The 18,279-nt window shown below is 40.9% G+C and overlaps 1 protein-coding gene across 5 annotated transcripts in view; it reads left to right on the top strand.

The window, feature by feature from the left end:
- Positions 1–17,742, top strand: part of LOC5571281 (protein dopey-1 homolog) — a 61,723-nt gene extending 43,981 nt beyond the window's left edge. For 2 of the 5 annotated variants that reach the window (XM_021840180.1, XM_021840178.1), the window contains exons 3-11: positions 1,896–6,621; positions 6,683–6,868; positions 15,331–15,478; positions 15,541–15,693; positions 15,760–15,955; positions 16,317–16,328; positions 16,452–16,619; positions 16,684–16,825; positions 16,891–17,742. In XM_021840180.1, the coding sequence (XP_021695872.1) occupies positions 1,896–6,621; positions 6,683–6,868; positions 15,331–15,478; positions 15,541–15,693; positions 15,760–15,955; positions 16,317–16,328; positions 16,452–16,619; positions 16,684–16,825; positions 16,891–17,109 (5,950 nt within the window). In that variant the 3' untranslated portion in view covers positions 17,110–17,742. The remainder of the gene's footprint in view (positions 1–1,895; positions 6,622–6,682; positions 6,869–15,330; positions 15,479–15,540; positions 15,694–15,759; positions 15,956–16,316; positions 16,329–16,451; positions 16,620–16,683; positions 16,826–16,890) is intronic. The other 3 variants (XM_021840182.1, XM_021840179.1, XM_001653532.2) reach the window with 3 other exon arrangements.
- Positions 17,743–18,279: the final 537 nt, after the last annotated feature.

Here is an 18,279-nt window from a genome sequence, read left to right as displayed (position 1 = left end):
ATATAGCCCGTATGCTTTAGGCATATTAGGGTGACCAAATTGAAGTGCTTTGGAGCTCCCCTGTCAACGATGGATCATCTATTGGTGAGCTCGTTTCATGCTTCTGTTTCAAATCTTTGTTGTAAAAACGGCATGAACGTTGCATCTGTTTATTTGTTCATTAAATAATGATTGGTTTGACATTTCAAGTGTCAGCGTACTATAATTCATATTTATATAATGCATATTTGAGGACACATACATTTACATCTGCTCGTAATTACAAAAAAAAAAAAACTTTGAATAGTTCGACACACGAAATGTCGAGGTTTTTTCCATAGACTTATAGAAGATTAATTCGGTTCATGTTGCATAAATTGAATCACTTACCAAACGCAACAAACTCTTTGAATGATTCGTCACTGCAGGTGTCGATAAATGTTTGTGCAAAAGAGTAAAATATAAGACGATCACTGTAAATGGATAACTTTTTAAATTGTGGTTACACGAATCGCATCACTTACCAGGGTGAATCCAGATTGTGTAGTTTCTGAATCCTTCCCGTGACAACCATGAAGATGCAGAGGTATACTCGGTCTTTAGTAACAATGGATGTCATACTAACATTCCTTCCCTTCCCTGATAACCGTAAGGACGTGGCCGGCGCCGTTATTGACTTTATAGTATTTAGAATTCTCGAAATTATACATTGAAGATGGTAAGCTCCATCTGTTGGTTCCTTGTGCAATTGCGATTATTCTGGTCAAACACGCAGTAGCAACTACGAATTGTACGGTCATCAATGCTCATGCTCATGCTAGCTCTTTATAAGCATAATGTTTAAGCAAGGTAATAAAAAATAAACAATTAAATAACACTACGCTGCTTAATCGATAGCCCAAACCTTTCGATTATATTCGAAAATCTGCAGAGCTATTCGAATGATTCCTTTAGGTATTGCCTGAAAAAAAAAGTTCAGAAAATCCTGTAGAAATTTATTCTTAGAGGTTTCCCTGAAAGATACTGAAAATCCTTGAAGAATCTCTGGAGGAGTTCCTGGATGAAATTACTGGAGGTTTTCTGAAGGAATGCCTTGGAGCCCCTAATAAAATTCCTGGATAAATCTTTTGAGTAACAAAATCCTTCAGGAATTTCTGGAGTAATTCCTGGAGAATCCTTAAAGAATTCCTAAAGGAATAGCGAAGGAATTCTTAGAGGTTAAGAACTTCAATCCTTACTTTTGAACCTTCTAGACCGTAGGCGCTCTGTTACGTATTGAGCTTGAGCTTGATTGGCCGACCGTGGATGCTACTCCAGTATCGCCAGATCAGCTGCACTTACACAAGAAACCAACCGAATGACTGCTTTTGACTAACAGGCATCCTCAGTGTATAAGTGCTGGAGATCTTCTATTTTTAGCGACAATGGTGCCTGCCACGTCAGAATGCAGACCAATGTGAGGAAGGGGGAGGAATTGATGATGCATTATACTGGCTCCCACGTAGACCGTATATACCACTGCATCTACGCCAGTTTATGCGGGAGTGTATGGATTGGGGGAAAGGCATGGCAGAAAGGTTTGCTTTTGTGATTAGCAGAATGCCTATGAATCAGGCGTAAGGAAAGAAATGCGCGTAGAAGAATGGAAGCGTTAGGGAAACGGTTTCTTGTCCGTCTCTGATTCTAGCGTTTGCTATGAACGAATAGTTTGAGTGTGATAGATTTAGAATGGAAGATAGAAGCAAGTGAGAGATATACAACTACAAAGTACGAGGAAAGGAACGGGCCTGGGATTGAACCCATGATCTTCTGCTTATGAAGCAGAAACGGTAGTCATCAGACCACCAACCCCATCCGTAGGCGCTCTGTTACGTATTGTCAACTGACTAATGAATTTTTCTGCTTTTCTTTTTCAGGTCGGAGAAGGTGCTGGATCTGTCGATAAGCACCCGCAGCAACAGCGTCACCCCGGAAGGCCAGGAAGCTAAAGAGACGGTTTCGCTCGAGAAGAGCAACTCCGACTCCAAAATCCACGAAAGTTCCCTGCTGGTGGCGGACAGTTCCTTCACCCGATCGAGCTCCAGCCAGGGTCTTAACAAGAAAGGGAAGTACAACAAAAAGTCGAAGAAATCCAAATCGTACACCAAGTTGAGCGAGCTGGACCAGAATCCGCCGGGAAGTAAAAGCACGGCCAACGTCAGTGTAATCTCCAACGGTGCAGAAGGTCGATCGCACACGCCGATCGCCACGGCAAGTTCCACGCCCAATTTGAAGAATGAGGATGGCACCGGGGGTGAATCGAGCCAGGAGGAGCGCCACAGTCTCAACAGTGACAAGGACGATGTCCACTCGGATATTGTGATCAAAGTTCCGACGCAGATCGCCCCGGCACAGCTACCGGATTGTCCCATTCTGGAGAAGTGCATCAAGCAGTATGTGTTGTTCTATGAGCTGTACGTGTGCAGGCAGATCTTCGACGGGTCGAATGTGGAATCGATGGGAAGCTCGACGTCGTCTTCGGAACAGGTTAGCTTGCAAGATAACCTGTTCATCAACCCGAGCGATAGCAAATGCTTGTTGAATGATGATGTGTATGTGATAAATGCTCTTCTTCCGGAATTGGAGGATACCTTCCAGGCGTTGAAAATTGTGGGCGTGTCAGATAGCAAGAAGTTGAAGGCAATTTTGGCGAAGACGATAGAGCGAGAGCAAGATGATGAGTTTTTTGAACGGTGGAACACAACAGAAGGCGTTCCGGAGCGGAGCTCGTTCGAAATCGACTCTCTTTTGGCATGTAATGAGAAGTTGAAACGATTGATCAATGTGAGGATATCGGAATCGCTGAAGAGTGCACTGAAATTGGCCTGCAATGTGCTGACGGAGATGTCGTCTTTCCCCAGTTACGGAAGCGATAGCGGAGTGAACGAAAAATGTGATAATATACCTGGCTGGTTGAAGGCACTGACTATCCTGGCTGCGTTCATTGGGGATTTGGATACGCAACTTTCGGCCGCACAGACCCTGATCGATATGATCAGTTTGTTGAGGACGAATGATCGAAAGCCCAAATCAAGTTACGGTACCACGTTTGTGATGATGATGCCTTTGCTAAAGTTGTCCCACGTGCTCTTCCTGGAGAAGAAGACCAAGGTGTTCCAAGTGCTGACGACGATGTTATGGAACCACTTGGAAACGGGGCGACCTGAAGCGCGAAACATCAGTGTTCTGCTGTACCGAATCCACAGCTGTCTGGATCCAAAATTCACCGAGGATGTTATCATCAGCAAGTTGGTCGTACCTCAGAGGGAAAATAATGCGATGCATAGCCGCGATCTGCACGTGTATTGGTCCATTCCGACGTTATCGAGTACGGAGCTCAAAATCGACCCGGCTGGCTTTCGACGCTTTCAACTTTTGTGGAAACTCGGTCGCGATACGCATCATGGAAGAGAGTTCGAGAAGTTGATGTTCCTCATCTTGGATGTCTTGACTCTGCCGAGCAATTTGTCGATTCAGGTGGCCGTGTCCAAATGGCAACAGGAAGCGCTAGTTCGAGGCGATATGGGACGAATTCTGAAGCCTCTGTTGAAGATCCTGCTGAATGAAAGCACCAAGCGGATGAGTATCATCTACACGAAACGATACAAGCAGGATAACGATACCGGAAGTGAATGGGAAAAAGATCTGGTAGCGGATGGAGATTCGTTTCTGGACAAAGAATGCTTTGCTGTTAGCTCCGAAGATGGCTGCATCCGTTACCATATGGATAACGTTTTGAGCAAAAAACGTAGCCCAATTCGGACCATTCAGAAGAAGATATTTGGAGTGTCAATTGGGTCGAAGTCCAACAGTAGTCAAGTGTCGAATTACATAACCAATGACAGTTCGAAAGAAGTCGCTTCAACGGTGTCGGCTGACGACAACAATTTCACGAAGATGTCGGTAATTATAAACCCGCTGGAAACGGAGCTGAATGGAAAGAGTCCCAAAGCGTTACGCAACAGATCCAATTCGATGGGTTTGATTGATTGCGAGCAAAGTACGGTGGAGACGGGGTCCCTTACCAACGGGATAGATAAGAAGGAATTCCACAGGTCCACATCGGATATTGACGAAGCGAGCGACGGAGATTTTGAGCGAAAGAAAGGCCGTTTGAGCGAGGGAAGTTACAGCCGGTCTACGACGGCAACGGGATTCTACGATACTGAAACGATCAAGCGGTACGTAGAAGACGGTCCAATTAAGGACTTTGTGAGCGTATCGGGCGATCGGTTTAAGAACAGGAAAACCTATCTTATCTCTTCTAGCGGTTTGGGCGCGATGGCGACGGATGATGAAGGCTTCGTGTCGTCGATTTCCGAGCGAGGTTTGAACTACTCATTTACGTCGAATGCATCCTCCGTCACGGCAACGGGAAACGATGCGGAAATTGTTTTCGGCACTGGTCCTGGAGATCCCACGGTAACTGCTTCAGAGACGCCCTCGAGTGGAAGCGTTTTCGGGGGCGATTCGCAACGTAGCAGTAGCAACAGCAAGGATGGCGCAAAAGGTAGAGACGGAGAGCTGTTTGGGTTCGGTCGGCGTAAAAATTGGAGGAACTTGTCCAAGCTATATCCGTTTCATACGCACTTCTTGATCTACGAATCGATATTCAATACTAAACAGATTTTGTACACTTTGGAGACGTTGAAGAATATTTTAGCGAATGATAGCCGGTTCTTTTTGTGTCTTTCGGTGACGACTTCGGTTTCGAGTAGCCAGATTCGAACGTTGCTGGTGCGACATAGAAGGAACGTTTTCGGGAAAGGATTCACAGATGGGCATGACGATGCCGAGTATCAAAGCATATACAGAGGCTGTATGTATCTGGAAGTGATTGTCACTATTTTACTTTATTACACTCGAAGCTATTATCAAAAGGACGAAGAGCAGAAGGCTCAACCCTCGAAAGACGATCTGAATGGGAATTCCAAGATTCAGCTCGAATGCATTGAGCTGATGAATAAAATCTTTAGCGAGCTCTTAACGATAGTCAAGGACGTAGGAAAAAACTTGGCGAACTACATCGCGGATCTGATGGAGAAGTGCAAGGTGCAGAAAATTTTGCTGTACTGTCTGACATCTTCCGTCAATTACTTCACGTCGCCACAGTGCTACACTTATTCGGATGAAATCCTAGCTTATAACGATCCGGAAAGTTCTCGCCTCTACGCAGAAGCTTATCAGATCGAATTACTTAACCTGCTACTAGCGGTTATCAAGTTAGAACATGAAATTATGATCCAGCGAAACGATGAACGTTTCAACGAGGGCATCAAGAACGTTCTTTCGAGTAATTCTCCAACGCGACCCGCCCCTGAGAATAAACGCATCTACAAGTACATTCCCAATCAGCTAGTTAGCCAGCAGCCGATGTTCCTATCGGCGGTCTTATCGGCGCTGCATTCAGAAAAGCTGAAACACATTCACAAAAACTGGACCGACATGATAACCTCCTGTCTTACCTGCCTGCCGTTGAACAACCTGACCAACATCGTCATCAGCATTATCCACCAGCTGTGTGCCAATTTGGACCGAATCACCAAACGGGACCGAATTAACAACCAGTGTACCGACTATATCGTTTCCCAGCTGGAAGCTATCACAGTATTATCCCACTACTGCCTCCTCGACAGCTCCCAACAAATATCCCTAGCAAACGTGTTCAGTGCTTCGAGCAGTCTTACGTCCCCTGCTACCAACTCCGGTCAAATCATCAACAGTATCGTAAACGTGTTCCTCTCTTCCTCCCTTCTGAACGTTAACCAAGCCAAAAATAGTCACCAAGAAGTAGCCAAAACAGCAATCCTTAGTCACCTGCCCCGTATCATCATCACTATTGCCACTCTCTGGGAAACCAGCATTAGCGAGTTCCGACACGTCAAGCACCAGCTGCTAGAATTTCTTAGCCCAATCTCACTGCACTACGGCACCAACTTTCTCACCGCCATTTCCGTTGCCTGGTACGAACGCTGCACCGACATTTTCAGCACTGCGATCACAGTAGATAGCACCTCGGCTGACGGTAGCGCCGAAGGCATCGATTTCTTCGAAGTCATGGCCAAAGCACTGCCCCAGGCGAACGAAAACCAACTTCTGCTCGTCAAACTCATCTCCGGCATTCGGATCATGTCGGTCGATTCGTTCATTCAAACCATGCACCAAGTCATCAAGTCCCCTCCGCAAATCTACCAGCCACCGGTCGGGTTCAACATCGAAGTCAGCGCCCTGGAGTTGCTATTCTTCTACCTGAAAAGCGTCGCTCAAACTCAGTTCAACGACTGCTGGAGTTCGCTGTACGCTCTGCTGAAAGACTGTCTTTCGTTGCAAATTCCGGCCCAGTTTGTCGCCCTATCCATTTTGAACGAGTTTGTCCAGCGATGTTCGGTGATTCCATTCACGGACAAGAAGGATCTACGTGATCTGCACGACGTCACATCGCGACTGGTGGAGGCCATCTCCAATGTTGCGGGATCATGCCTGGAGCAAACCACCTGGCTGCGGAGGAACCTTTCGGTGAAGGAGGAGTTCAGCTCGATCGAGAGCACCAAGGACGGTCTGTTGATGCCCTCCAATCAGCACTACTCCATCCAGGCGCAATCGGTGAGTACTTCGAGGTGAATCCGTTGCGTTTTCGGGGAGTGACTTGCTTTTTTTCTCGCAGATTCTGGCCAGCATCTTGGCCCCGCTTCTGGACGTGGTGTTCAGCTCGCAGGAGAAGGACAAGGTAACCACGGTGGTGACCGGAGTCATGTACAACATTGTGCCTTATCTGAAGACCCACACGGCGAAGAACATTCCGACGTTCCACGCGTGCTCCCACTTGCTGGCGAGTTTGAGCACCTACCAGGTAATTGCAACGTGTTAACTTGACTGTTGAAAAAAAAAAAAAAAAGGTTTCAAGGGGGCAGGATTTGATTTGAGAAGTGGGCATTTTTTTTTAAATTATCGAACAGGTTTGGGCCGGAGGTTCTCCGATTTGTATGACATTTTCACCAAAGGTAGAGCTCGTGTATATATGCTCAAAAGTGAAATTCAAAAAAAATATAGTGGCCTATTTTCCCGGAAAATTCAACATGAATTTTCACGATTTTCCTAAACACCTCAAACTTTAAAAATGCATATATAAACTATGCATCGTAGAACAAAAGTCTTTCAGTGAAATCGAAATTTCCTCAGCAATCTATTAAAAATATACAAAGAAAAATATTTTCCGGAAAATTTTTCACCATGGAGAAAATTGTCGGAAAAATAGCGAAAAAACTTTCGTCTGTATCAAACAGTTTTCAAAAAAAAAAAATTTTGTTTCATCAATCCATAGGAAAATGTGTTCTATTGTGCCTTTCCAGTCAGAAGAAGCTTTCCGTCAATCGGAGCTCTCTCCGTTGGGTCTACCCCGTTTGGCATAAAAGCATTTTGCATAAAGTCGTTTGGCATAACAGTTGTTTGGCATAATTTGAAAAAGGAAGATACTGCAGTAGTACAGTAATATGCGGGACCATAAGATGCGTCATAAAATACCATGTTCCTTTTTTTTCAAATGACATGAAATAACTTAGGCGTTGGATACAATGTATGATGCAATTCCAAAAGAGTTTTATTGGATATTGGTTTCCTTGAAAAATGAATATTAGAAGCAGGCATGGGAAAATCGTTTCACGTTACATTCATTTTGCACTCCTGAGCCAATGTGTGTTACCCTGTGAAGCCCGGTCACAGCAACGCTACATAGAAAGTGTCGCGCGTTCATCCCGAAGAGAGAGATAAAATGCAGGCAAGAAAAATTAACCAACACTCTCTGATGTGTGTGTTCATTTGTTGATTCATTCGCATCAATATGAGTCGCGCTGCGAATGTATCTCAACACAATCGCAAGTGAATGCAATCTTTCATTCTCCGTGATTCTTTCGGGAATGTTTGTAGGATTGTTTGCCTCGAACGTTTGTTGGTCGCGCTTTGTGCTGGCATCTGACCGATGCAAACAATATGAATAAAAACAACTCTTCGTATGGAATATGTCCAGCTTCTAGTTACTGGATGGGGATGGACAATTAACAAGGCATTGTACACAAATTACGTAACGTATGAAGTGGGTGAATTTTTCGTTACTTCTGTTACAAGAAGGGTCAAAGTTTCGTAAGCAATTTACACAACTGATAATATATACTTCTACAACAAAAAAATATTGGCTTGGCAGACGAAAGAAAGTTATGTTGTTTAAATCTAAGAAAAAATTTGCTAAACGAAGTAGTGTATTCTTGAATGAGCGTTATGAAATTATCAAGCAGGGGTTCGAAAATAACAAAAGGAAAAACAAAATAAGCAAATAATTTTGGCTCGCGAAAAACGGGCTTTCTTGAAACCCATGTATCGGAGCTAGATCGAACAGGGTGAGCTTTGTAGTACACCCAGCTTCGCAGTCTAGCACTCTATGCCGGGCGTTAGGTTTAACGCAGGAAAATTGATTTATGCGTTTTTATCGTTTATTCCGGATTTTAAATGCAGTCGCGATATGAAAGTGTGTTACCATCATCGATCATATTTTTACACATCAGCATTCTTTTCGAATATAACATAAGTTTTTGTAAATAATGAATCTTAAACATCTGAACAATACCGCCAGACGGGGCTACTTTTGATTCTAGGGACAGTTTTGGTTTTATTTGCAACATACATGTTGTGCCTTTGGCACTTTTAACAACCAACATATGCTCTACAATCAGTCATGAATATTTGTTGGAACAACTTCAACAATAAAATGTTAAAAAAAATTATTCAATAAAGCCCGAAAAAACATTCACAACCATAAAGCTTCTTACAAAGTGAAAATGTTGTTTGTTTGCGATCGTTCGAAAAATTATTCTTATACTCAATAGAAATACACTTGAAATAAAAATCAGTTTTAGTTACAAGAATTAATGTGATACAGTTAACTCTCCCGACTCGATATTCCGTATCTCGATATCGAGTTAGAGAACCATAGTAAAAGTTGGTTTTCATGGCTAACTCGATGGTCCCTTGGATTGCATTTGCACTGGTTTTGTGTTCTATAACTCGATACCTCCCTAACTCGATGGTCCCTTCAATATCGAGTAAAGGAGAGTTGATTGTACTTCTTCATAGCATTCATATGACACCAGAACGAATGTTTTTGAATTTTTAGATCATCGCAGTAGTTGGAAGTTACATCATTCGCTTATATCAACTTAAACAATGAAGCATTCGTAACTGACAGTTCCATTAAAAAAAGGTAAACTAGCAATATCATATCGTGAAACGGAATAACATTTATAGTTTAAAAAAAAAATAATTTGAATATTTATGCATGTTGTTTCAAAGATTTTCAATTTTTATTTTTAAAACAAGTACTGGCATCCTAGCTATAGATTCCTGAAAGATTTATTTTGAATTGATATATAATTTTTCATATGATCGGAAGTCGGTTTTCTGTTTAGGGGTAACTTTGATAATGGAGCATGTATCAAATAAAATTGAATGAATTACGAACATTTATAGGGCATTGCTTACCTCTAGGCGTTTATCGTTATATGGAAATTTCTGACTTAGATTTTCAAAAATGGTCACAGTTTGTTGAAATGGTTCTCGCTAGGAGATTTGACACCATATTCAAATTCTATTATATCTAGGCTGTCAAACTGATAAACTAATCAAAACTACATCAAATAGTGATCGTAGAACATGTTATTCGTAAACGTTTCGAAATTTCTATAGTTGTATCAATTTTTAATATTCGTATATTAAGTCTCAAATGTTCTCGATTCAAATGAAAATAGCTCTGCCATGAAGTGTCATACTAATATTCTTTGCTTTTGCATTCGTTTTGCTTAATTGATTAACAGATATTATCGTTTTGAATGTGATGGGTCCCGCACTATCAAGGTTACTCGCATTATCAAAGTCATCCCGTTGTACGGTAAAATATTAAAAAAAAAAAAAAATATTAAAAGCACGTTCTACTGTAAAGTTTTATATATCTGTAAAATGTTTGAGCTTAACAGTTTTCCAAACTATGTTTATCAATAGAAAAAACGTACAAAAATATCACAATGGACGATAATTTAAAGATTCCGTTAAAGATTCATGAAAAAAAAATCATTATTTACGATTATCAAATCAATATTGATTTCTAAAAGTGTTCAAAGTAGCCCCTTTTTGTCTTGAAAGACACATTTTTTTTCGCTATTAATGCAACATTTTTATTGCTTGATGGATTTGCTTCATACTCTTGCAAATTTGCTACGTACATATACAACTTTGAAACATGCAAGAATTATTAAAATCCTACCAAAATTTTTAGAGCTGCAAATTTACAATGTTGAAAAATTTAAAGTAATATCGAAAGAAGCCCCGACTACCGGTAAACATATTTTTTGCTATCTATTCGAGATTGTCGGGTTTTATATTTTATCAAATTGAACCCGGCCTATTTTATTTTTTCAAATCCGAGACTATAATTGATTACCAAACCCAGACCATACCCCATGGTGGCCACCGAACCGGGAAAAGCGGGAAAAAGACAGGAATTTGATTCCACCGGGAAAAAGACGGGAAAACCGGGAATTTGAGATGACTACCGGGAAAATCGTGTTGAACGAACATTTTGGAGCTATCAATCTACAAACCAGAAGTTGTAAAAAATCGTTGTATATGAATAATACATTCCAATGTATGCTTAATTTTTTTTAACGATTTTATTTCTACTTATTTACACTTAGAATAAATCACAAATTTCTGTGCAATTTTACCGAATATTGATGTTTTATTTCACCGATCGATCCGTGAAGCTGGAAACAAATCAGCTGTCAAAAGCATTGAATAGTTCGATGATATTTTACGAATTGCCGGTGATCACTTTTTCTGAACAGCGAGAAAAAAATTAGAAATGTGATGATTGAAATGAAAACTTTCAATAACGGAAGCTATTTGGAATTTTAACTTTTTTTTACACTGATCGAACGGAATTCCATAAATAATTTGTTATTAAAAAATACTGGCGTTTCATTTTGTTTTTCAAGTCCAGTATATGTATATTAATATACAAAAATATAAACTCTAGCGAAGTTCGCCATTAGAAAATGAAAAAACGCCGGCCACGCCTAATGATTGCACAGATTTTCAGGGTAAATTTCGGCATATGGTAAAAAGATTGATTTTTATCGAGCTTTGTGTTAATTTTTCACAGACTTTTGTAAAATTTTAGCTTCCACCGAATTTTCTGTGGATTTTTGACAGTTATGTTGAAACCACTGTTGTTCCACGGAAAAATCTGTTGAATCATATGGCACGGATTTTTGTTTCATTCTAAGTGTGTTGTTTGCTTTGGAAAACTCTTAATTTTCATGAAGAAAAAATAAAATGATGAGAAATTGAGTTGAAATATTTTCAATTAGCTAAATCAAAAACCGGGAAAATTTTGGCGACTGTACCGGGAAAACCGGGAAAAAGCGGGACAAAATGGATATTTGGTGGCCACCCTGACCCGAAACCGAAAATATGCCAGTGTTTAAACAACCTCAAACCGATTTGGTTTTGGAAGAAACAGCCTAATAAAAATCGATTTTGAAAAAATAGTCTATTCTTTCGTTGTTTCTGATGAGGACGCAATCCGATTGTAGGTAGATCTGTTTTTTATGTTTACCAAACCCGACCCCAATCCGATATTTTTCAAGTCCAAATTCGAACATTACCCGATATTTATTTTTTAGCCTTTTAAAGCCGACCCGCACCCAAAACTGAACGAAATACATTTTTCAAACTCGAACCCGACCATCTCTGCTACCTATGTAAATAACGCATCATCAGCTGCACTACTTGCGGGATCAAACAGCAATGCTATGGATCGAAAGAATGAATGCAATTTCGCATTCAGTTGCGAACCAAGAATTGAATCACTTGTGAATGTTTGAGCGACAATCCTGCGATCCAAAACAAACACGTGAACTAGGATCGCTTTGTTTCATTTCTTTTTGCGTTAGTCATTCGCTGTGCTCATTCTTTCGGTAGTTCATCTGTATTTAGAGTCGTAGTGTTCCATTGGGAGAGGAATCATGCGACCGCGAATGAACAGTTGGAGCCTGACAACGCACCGAACGGATTCATAAAGAAGAACGTGAATGAATGACTTTTCCCATGCCTGATTAGAAGTATGTCCTATCAATAACTGACCACGGAATGTACGATCGTGAGCAGTTTACCCACATCCATTTGCTTAATGGAAGGAATTTGATCAAATTCAATGTTCTTCACAATTATGCCAAACGACCGTTATGCCAAATGGCATTATGCCAAACAGCTATTATGTCAAACGACTGTATGCCAAACGACATTATGCCAAACGGGGTAGACCCCTCTCCATTGGTCTGTTGGATATTTTGTGTGCTTTTTAGCAACGTTATTTAGTATTAAAGCTAACAGCCTCTATGAGAGCCGCACGGGATCAATCAATCATTATGCTCACTTTCTTTGAAAATTTATCAATATATTCTAAATATGTTGTTTCGGTCAGGACGTCTTTCTACCGTTGTGTCTATTACGATACAACGGACGACAAATCAAACGAACGATTTATAACCACTGAGAGGCAGCACAAGATTTTGCAAGAATTTTGCCTAGTATTAAAAAAGAATCGTTCGCAGGATTTCGTAAAAATTGTGCATAGCATTATGTCAGATTCTTAACAAGATTTATTTTGTTATACTGTTGAAGAATCTTTGAAATTCCTGTCCAGTATTTTCTACTAACACTGCCCAGAATTTTATTGGAGTCCAAATACCCTTTATTATTTGTGGAGAGATAATTATTCTAAAGATTCAGTGTTTTATTCTATAGAGCATACTGCTAAATATTATGTAGGGTTCCTGCTCAACACTCGTGAAAATCTTGCCCAAAGTTTTGAGAAATCGCCCTAACATTATCTAATCTTGGGTTTTGCTTGAATCCTTTTCAGAATTGTGCATAATTAACGCCCGGCATTTTGTGAGAATCAAGCGAGGTTTTTGTGAGAATCAAGCGATTTTTGATCAATTTGACCTACAACTTTCATAGGGGTTTGACAAATATTCAGTTTATTATTCTATCAAGAAATGAAATATGAACTTTCTCACTATGAACTTCAAAACTACAACTAAAAGTTAAATTTTTTTGAAGGAACTGTTCCTTATAAAAATTCCAGTTTAACGGTTCTCAGAAGAGTGAGATAATTGGACATGATCTGTTCTAACTTCAAGTTGGTCAGCCCTGTTCTATATCGATATAAAAGCAGAATTTGATCGAGTAGATTATGACATTCTACTCTTAACTGGTAGCAGGTCTCATTATAGAGAAATTGTAATGTATTGTCCAATTCAAAAGTATTTATTTTCAATGGAAAGTCTTTAAAGTCTATTTTTAATTAAAACGGTCTTCTTGCAGTGAAATCTGGTTCGAAAAACTTAATCAAGATTTTTTACATGAACAACTTTGAAAATTTCCAATATTGTATTCAAAAATTTCCTTTTACCCACCAATTCCAGTTATCTGCCGATTTTTCCAGATGGCTTATCCCAGATTTCTTGTGTAAGAAAATCGTTAAGCTTGAGCTTGAGCTTGATTGGCCGCCCGTGGATGCACTCCAGTATCGCCAGATCAGCTGCACTTACACAAGGAACCAACCGAATGACTGCTTGGGACTAACAGGCATCCTCAGTGTATAAGTGCTGGTGATCTTCTATTTTTAGGCAACAATGGCACCTGCCACGTCAGAATGCAGACCAATGAGGGGAAGGGGGAGGAATTGATGATGCATTGAACTGGCTCCCACGTAGACCGTATATTCCACTGCATCCACGCCAGTTCATGCGGGAGTGTATGGATTGGGGGAAAGGCATGGCAGAGAGGTTTGCTTTTGTGGTTAGCAGACTGCCTATGTATCAGGCGTAAGAAAGGCGTGCGCGTGGAAGTAGGAAGCGTTAGGGAAACGGTTTCTTGTCCGTCTCTGGTTCTAGCGTTTGCTATGAACGAATAGTTTTTGAGTGTGATATATTTAGAATGGAAGATAGAAGCAAGTGAGAGATATTCAACTACAAAGTACGAGGAAAGGGACGGGCCTGGGATTGAACCCATGACCTTCTGCATATGAAGCAGAAGCGGTAGCCATCAGACCACCAACCCCGTCATCTTGTGTAAGAAAATCGTTAAGGAGCTTAACAGAAATTGCTCCAAACTTCTTGCAGGAATTGTTGAAAGAAAATCTATGAAGAACCCTTCGGGTATTCCTCAAAAATTTGGAAAAGAACTTCATCATTACGTGCCCCTAAAATTTTTTTAGATACTTATCCCACATTCCATTCACGAATCACTCTTGCAGATCTTCTAAACAATTCTTATTTTTTTGAATAAAACCTCCAGATTTCTCAAAATTTCATTTAAGGTTTTACACCGTTTGCAGCGTTACACAGCAATTATTCCAACCATTGTTAAACAGTTTTTTGTTCATTGTTTTTTTAAGGAATGTCTTGAGGGCACACGAAACCGTAAATATTCATTTCAATTTGAAAAACTTTCGCAACCTTATTTTACTTCTGATCGCCAATACAGAGTGAGTTTTGTTTCCTTTTGCAAGTTGCTGGACCTAAGCTAGTTACATAGTCCGTTCGCCGCAACACGTCTTTTCCGATGCTTGTGAACAAAGTTATTAAGCATAGACTATTCAGAAAATTTGCCTGATTTTGTTATTATTGTTATTCCTTTACGTGTTAATCAACGTCGCTTTGCCAATAGATTTTCATTGAATAACTTTTTTTACAAGTGTCGGATTGTTTCGCGATCTTCGGCAATATTCTGCATCGTAAAAATACCTATCGAGGTATGTGTTCAGAATTTTTATAGAGTACAATGGGCGACCTCTGGCGATTTTTCTTTGCAAAAGTAAGTTTTTCCATAGTAAATCGAATACAAACTTTGAACGGCTGGCGCATAAATATAGTTTCTTCGATCGAGCTGAAATTTTGCACAGTTGTTATGGGACCTAAATGCAATCCAAAAAGTGGACTGGAGCGAGAATCTAAATTTTGTCCCACACTACTGCACTCTCTAAACTGTGTCTTCATCCAACCAACCGTGACAATTTTTCGCCCTCCCATACCTTCAGAAGTACTCGGTGGGCCGAGGAGGATCCGGAACTTCTAATATCTATAGATATATCTTCAATTAGTTTTATCCGTAGATTATCCTTATGCTAGATTTATGATTCATTAAGACAAACATAGATCAACCCCAAACTAAGTAAACAAATTTGTTCATTTCTTCCGACAGTATACTCGAAAGGCATGGCGCAAAGATGCCCTGGACCTGCTGCTGGATGCGACCTTCTTCCAGTTCGATAGCCGCTGCTTGCCCTACTGGAAAACTATCCTCGATAGTTTGATGACCTGTGATAATACCACTTTTAGAGATCTTATGAGTATGCTCGGCTTCTGATTGTCACTTGGCATATTTACTCATCCTTCGTATTGTATTTTGCAGATCGCTTGCCACTAGCACAAACCGGAACGCTGAACATATTTACTTCCAAGGAGCAAGAATACGAACAGAGGGCTCTGCTTCTAAAGCGGCTAGCGTTCGTCATTTTCTGCAGCGAGGTGGATCAGTACCACAAATACATGCCGGAAATTCAAGGTACGAATGAAAGATCTTTTGAAAATTTGAAACGTTTCTAAAACTTGAATGTTTTTTTTTTTGCAGAACAACTTGCCAACAGCTTGCGACTGCCGCAGGTAGTGCCCCTCATCCAGTCCGCGGTATTCCTCTGTTTCCGAGTGCTGCTGTTGCGAATGTCGGCTGACAACGTGACCAGTCTCTGGCCGATCATCATCGCCGAAATGGTCCAAGTGTTCCTCTCGATCGAGCAAGAACTGATGACAGATACCGAGGAGTTTAGGTAAGCTTGATCCATACTTCTAACTTCGTAGCGTTTCTCTTTTTTCCATAATAATGCTTCCTAAGCTTTAAGTAGTTCTGAACACATCGTTACTCTACAACTAGCGTCTAACCCCAAAGCTTCTGTAAATACAAACCGCCCAATTTCAGCTAGATCTGTTCTCAACCTCCATGCTCTACTTTAGTTGAATCAATACATCCACACACACTCCAGTATAACCATTGATCAGTAGTAGAACATTCGCTTTCTCCTTTTGGTTGTTGTTAAACCATGTGTAAGTGTCGTTCAAATTTTGACCCGTCGATATTTTGTCTCTTTTTCTCTCTTTCTCCGATCACTATCCGCCATGTCTCCTTGTCAGGTCGCAATCGAGGTAAGAAATTGGTCACATCCCTACGCGTTGGCTTTGGGCAATTCACGATCCATAAAGGGGAAAATTAGCTTGAAAGCAATTACTTCCGCTCGGTAACGTATAGCTCCACTTCTTTTGTTTCAGTCAACACATCCGGATGTTGTCCGGGTTGGATACGGCTTGGGTAACCAACACCAACAATGGGCTGTATTCGTACGGACATCCTCACTGGCGAATGGTTCAGTTGGAAACGGCGAAGTTGCTGGAGCTGGGATGCGTTCTCCCGGCGACAATTTTGCCGCACTTCCAGATGTGAGTATAAATCGTTTCGTTCTCCGATGAACTTGATGATATAACGCTCAAACGGGTTTCTCAGGTATCGCTGGGCCTTCGTCAGTAGTCAGAACGAGCACTACATGACTCCGGGAAGTTATGACGACGCCAAGAGTGTGGCCTTCATTCCACATGTAACCCGGATATCGCAACTGATGGACTTCCGGTACACGTCGCATTCTCCGGTAAGTTATGCTCGTCAATTTCCCAAAATTATTCATATTGATTCGATTCCACGACTTCCCCGCAGAAGCCCCAATCAACCAAGGGCAGCCACATCATGCTGACCTGCCAGTCTATCAACACCCTGCAGGATCTGTACAGCTTCTTCTCGACGCTGTCGATGCGGTGGCCGTCGCACATCTCCTACACGGCAGACACCGAGAAGGACACTAAGAACTGCCTGGACGAGGTGGAGAAAGTGCTGGCACTGGATTTCCTCGAAAAGATGCCCTCAGCGGGCAAGTGAGACTGCGATGGGGTAAGTACGTCCTATCTTTCTCCCTTCGGAACCATTACAGGGCACTTACCAAGGGCGCCCGGTTCATTCGTGTAACTCATCAATTGTGATCCCATAGTTTTTTTTTCGTCGTCGTCGTGTAGTCCCTCTCTTACCCCCGATTATGTGTACAGACAAAATTTATCAAAATAACATTATTTATTCTAAATTAGACGTGTAAGTGAAAGTCAGGAAATAAAGAAAGCCCCATGCGGTTGTTATGACTATAACGAGATAAATCCAACGTTTGTACTATTCCGAGTAGCGAAATGCGAAGAGTGATATAAAATTAGAGAATGTTAGCACACAAGATAAACTTAACACAAGTAAGTCACGGTTAAGATTAGGAAAGGAAAATGGCAGAGAGATAGAGAGAGTTATAATGTATAATACTTCAACAAAATGAACTATACATGTTCTGCTAGCTTATTTTTCTACGAATGCAGAAGTTCCTTGCATATATGATATAGCAACTGAAATAACTAAGAATCGTAACAGTACGTTAAAAATGAGAAAATTGGCAATTTATCGAGATACTGTCGTGACTTCTGTTTATGTGAATATTTTAATATATTTTTAAAACATTCGCGATTGTTAAAAAAACACATGTTTTCACTGTCGACTGTGGTGTATCACAAATTGCCTTGATATATGATACCAAACCTAAAAATCACATCCAATCTTCCTGGGGGTAAGACTGAACCTTTGTAAAATCATCGTCATTGTCTTATTAGCTTAGCTTAGCTTAGCTTAGACTGACTACACATATCAATGGTTGCTATTCCGTGATTGACCGAAGTCAGTGAAAATGCACAAAGAATCAATTAGAAGTTCGGCTGGGATTGGCCATAATCTTCTTCAGTGTGCATAATTCAGTGCCTCTATTTATACATGGTCAATAACGGCGCCGGCCACGTCCTTGCAGTCAGGTGGGATTGGGGGAAGGAATGTTAGTATGTAACCTTTGCTATTTGGAGACCGTGTTTGCCTCTGCATCTCCACAAAGGTTACTGGGAGGGATTTTTGTTCGTGGGGAGGATCGTTGGGTCACAGGATTCACTTTGATAAGCAATTAGACCATGATAAATAACTATTTGTGAGATATAAACATGCTCATATGTAAATATAATATTTTCACTT

Source organism: Aedes aegypti, chromosome 2, assembly GCF_002204515.2.
Source record: "Aedes aegypti strain LVP_AGWG chromosome 2, AaegL5.0 Primary Assembly, whole genome shotgun sequence".
Taxonomy (NCBI): Eukaryota; Metazoa; Arthropoda; class Insecta; order Diptera; family Culicidae; genus Aedes; species Aedes aegypti.
The sequence above is the reverse complement of the archived record's forward strand: the minus strand, read 5'-3'. Positions and strand labels throughout refer to the sequence as shown.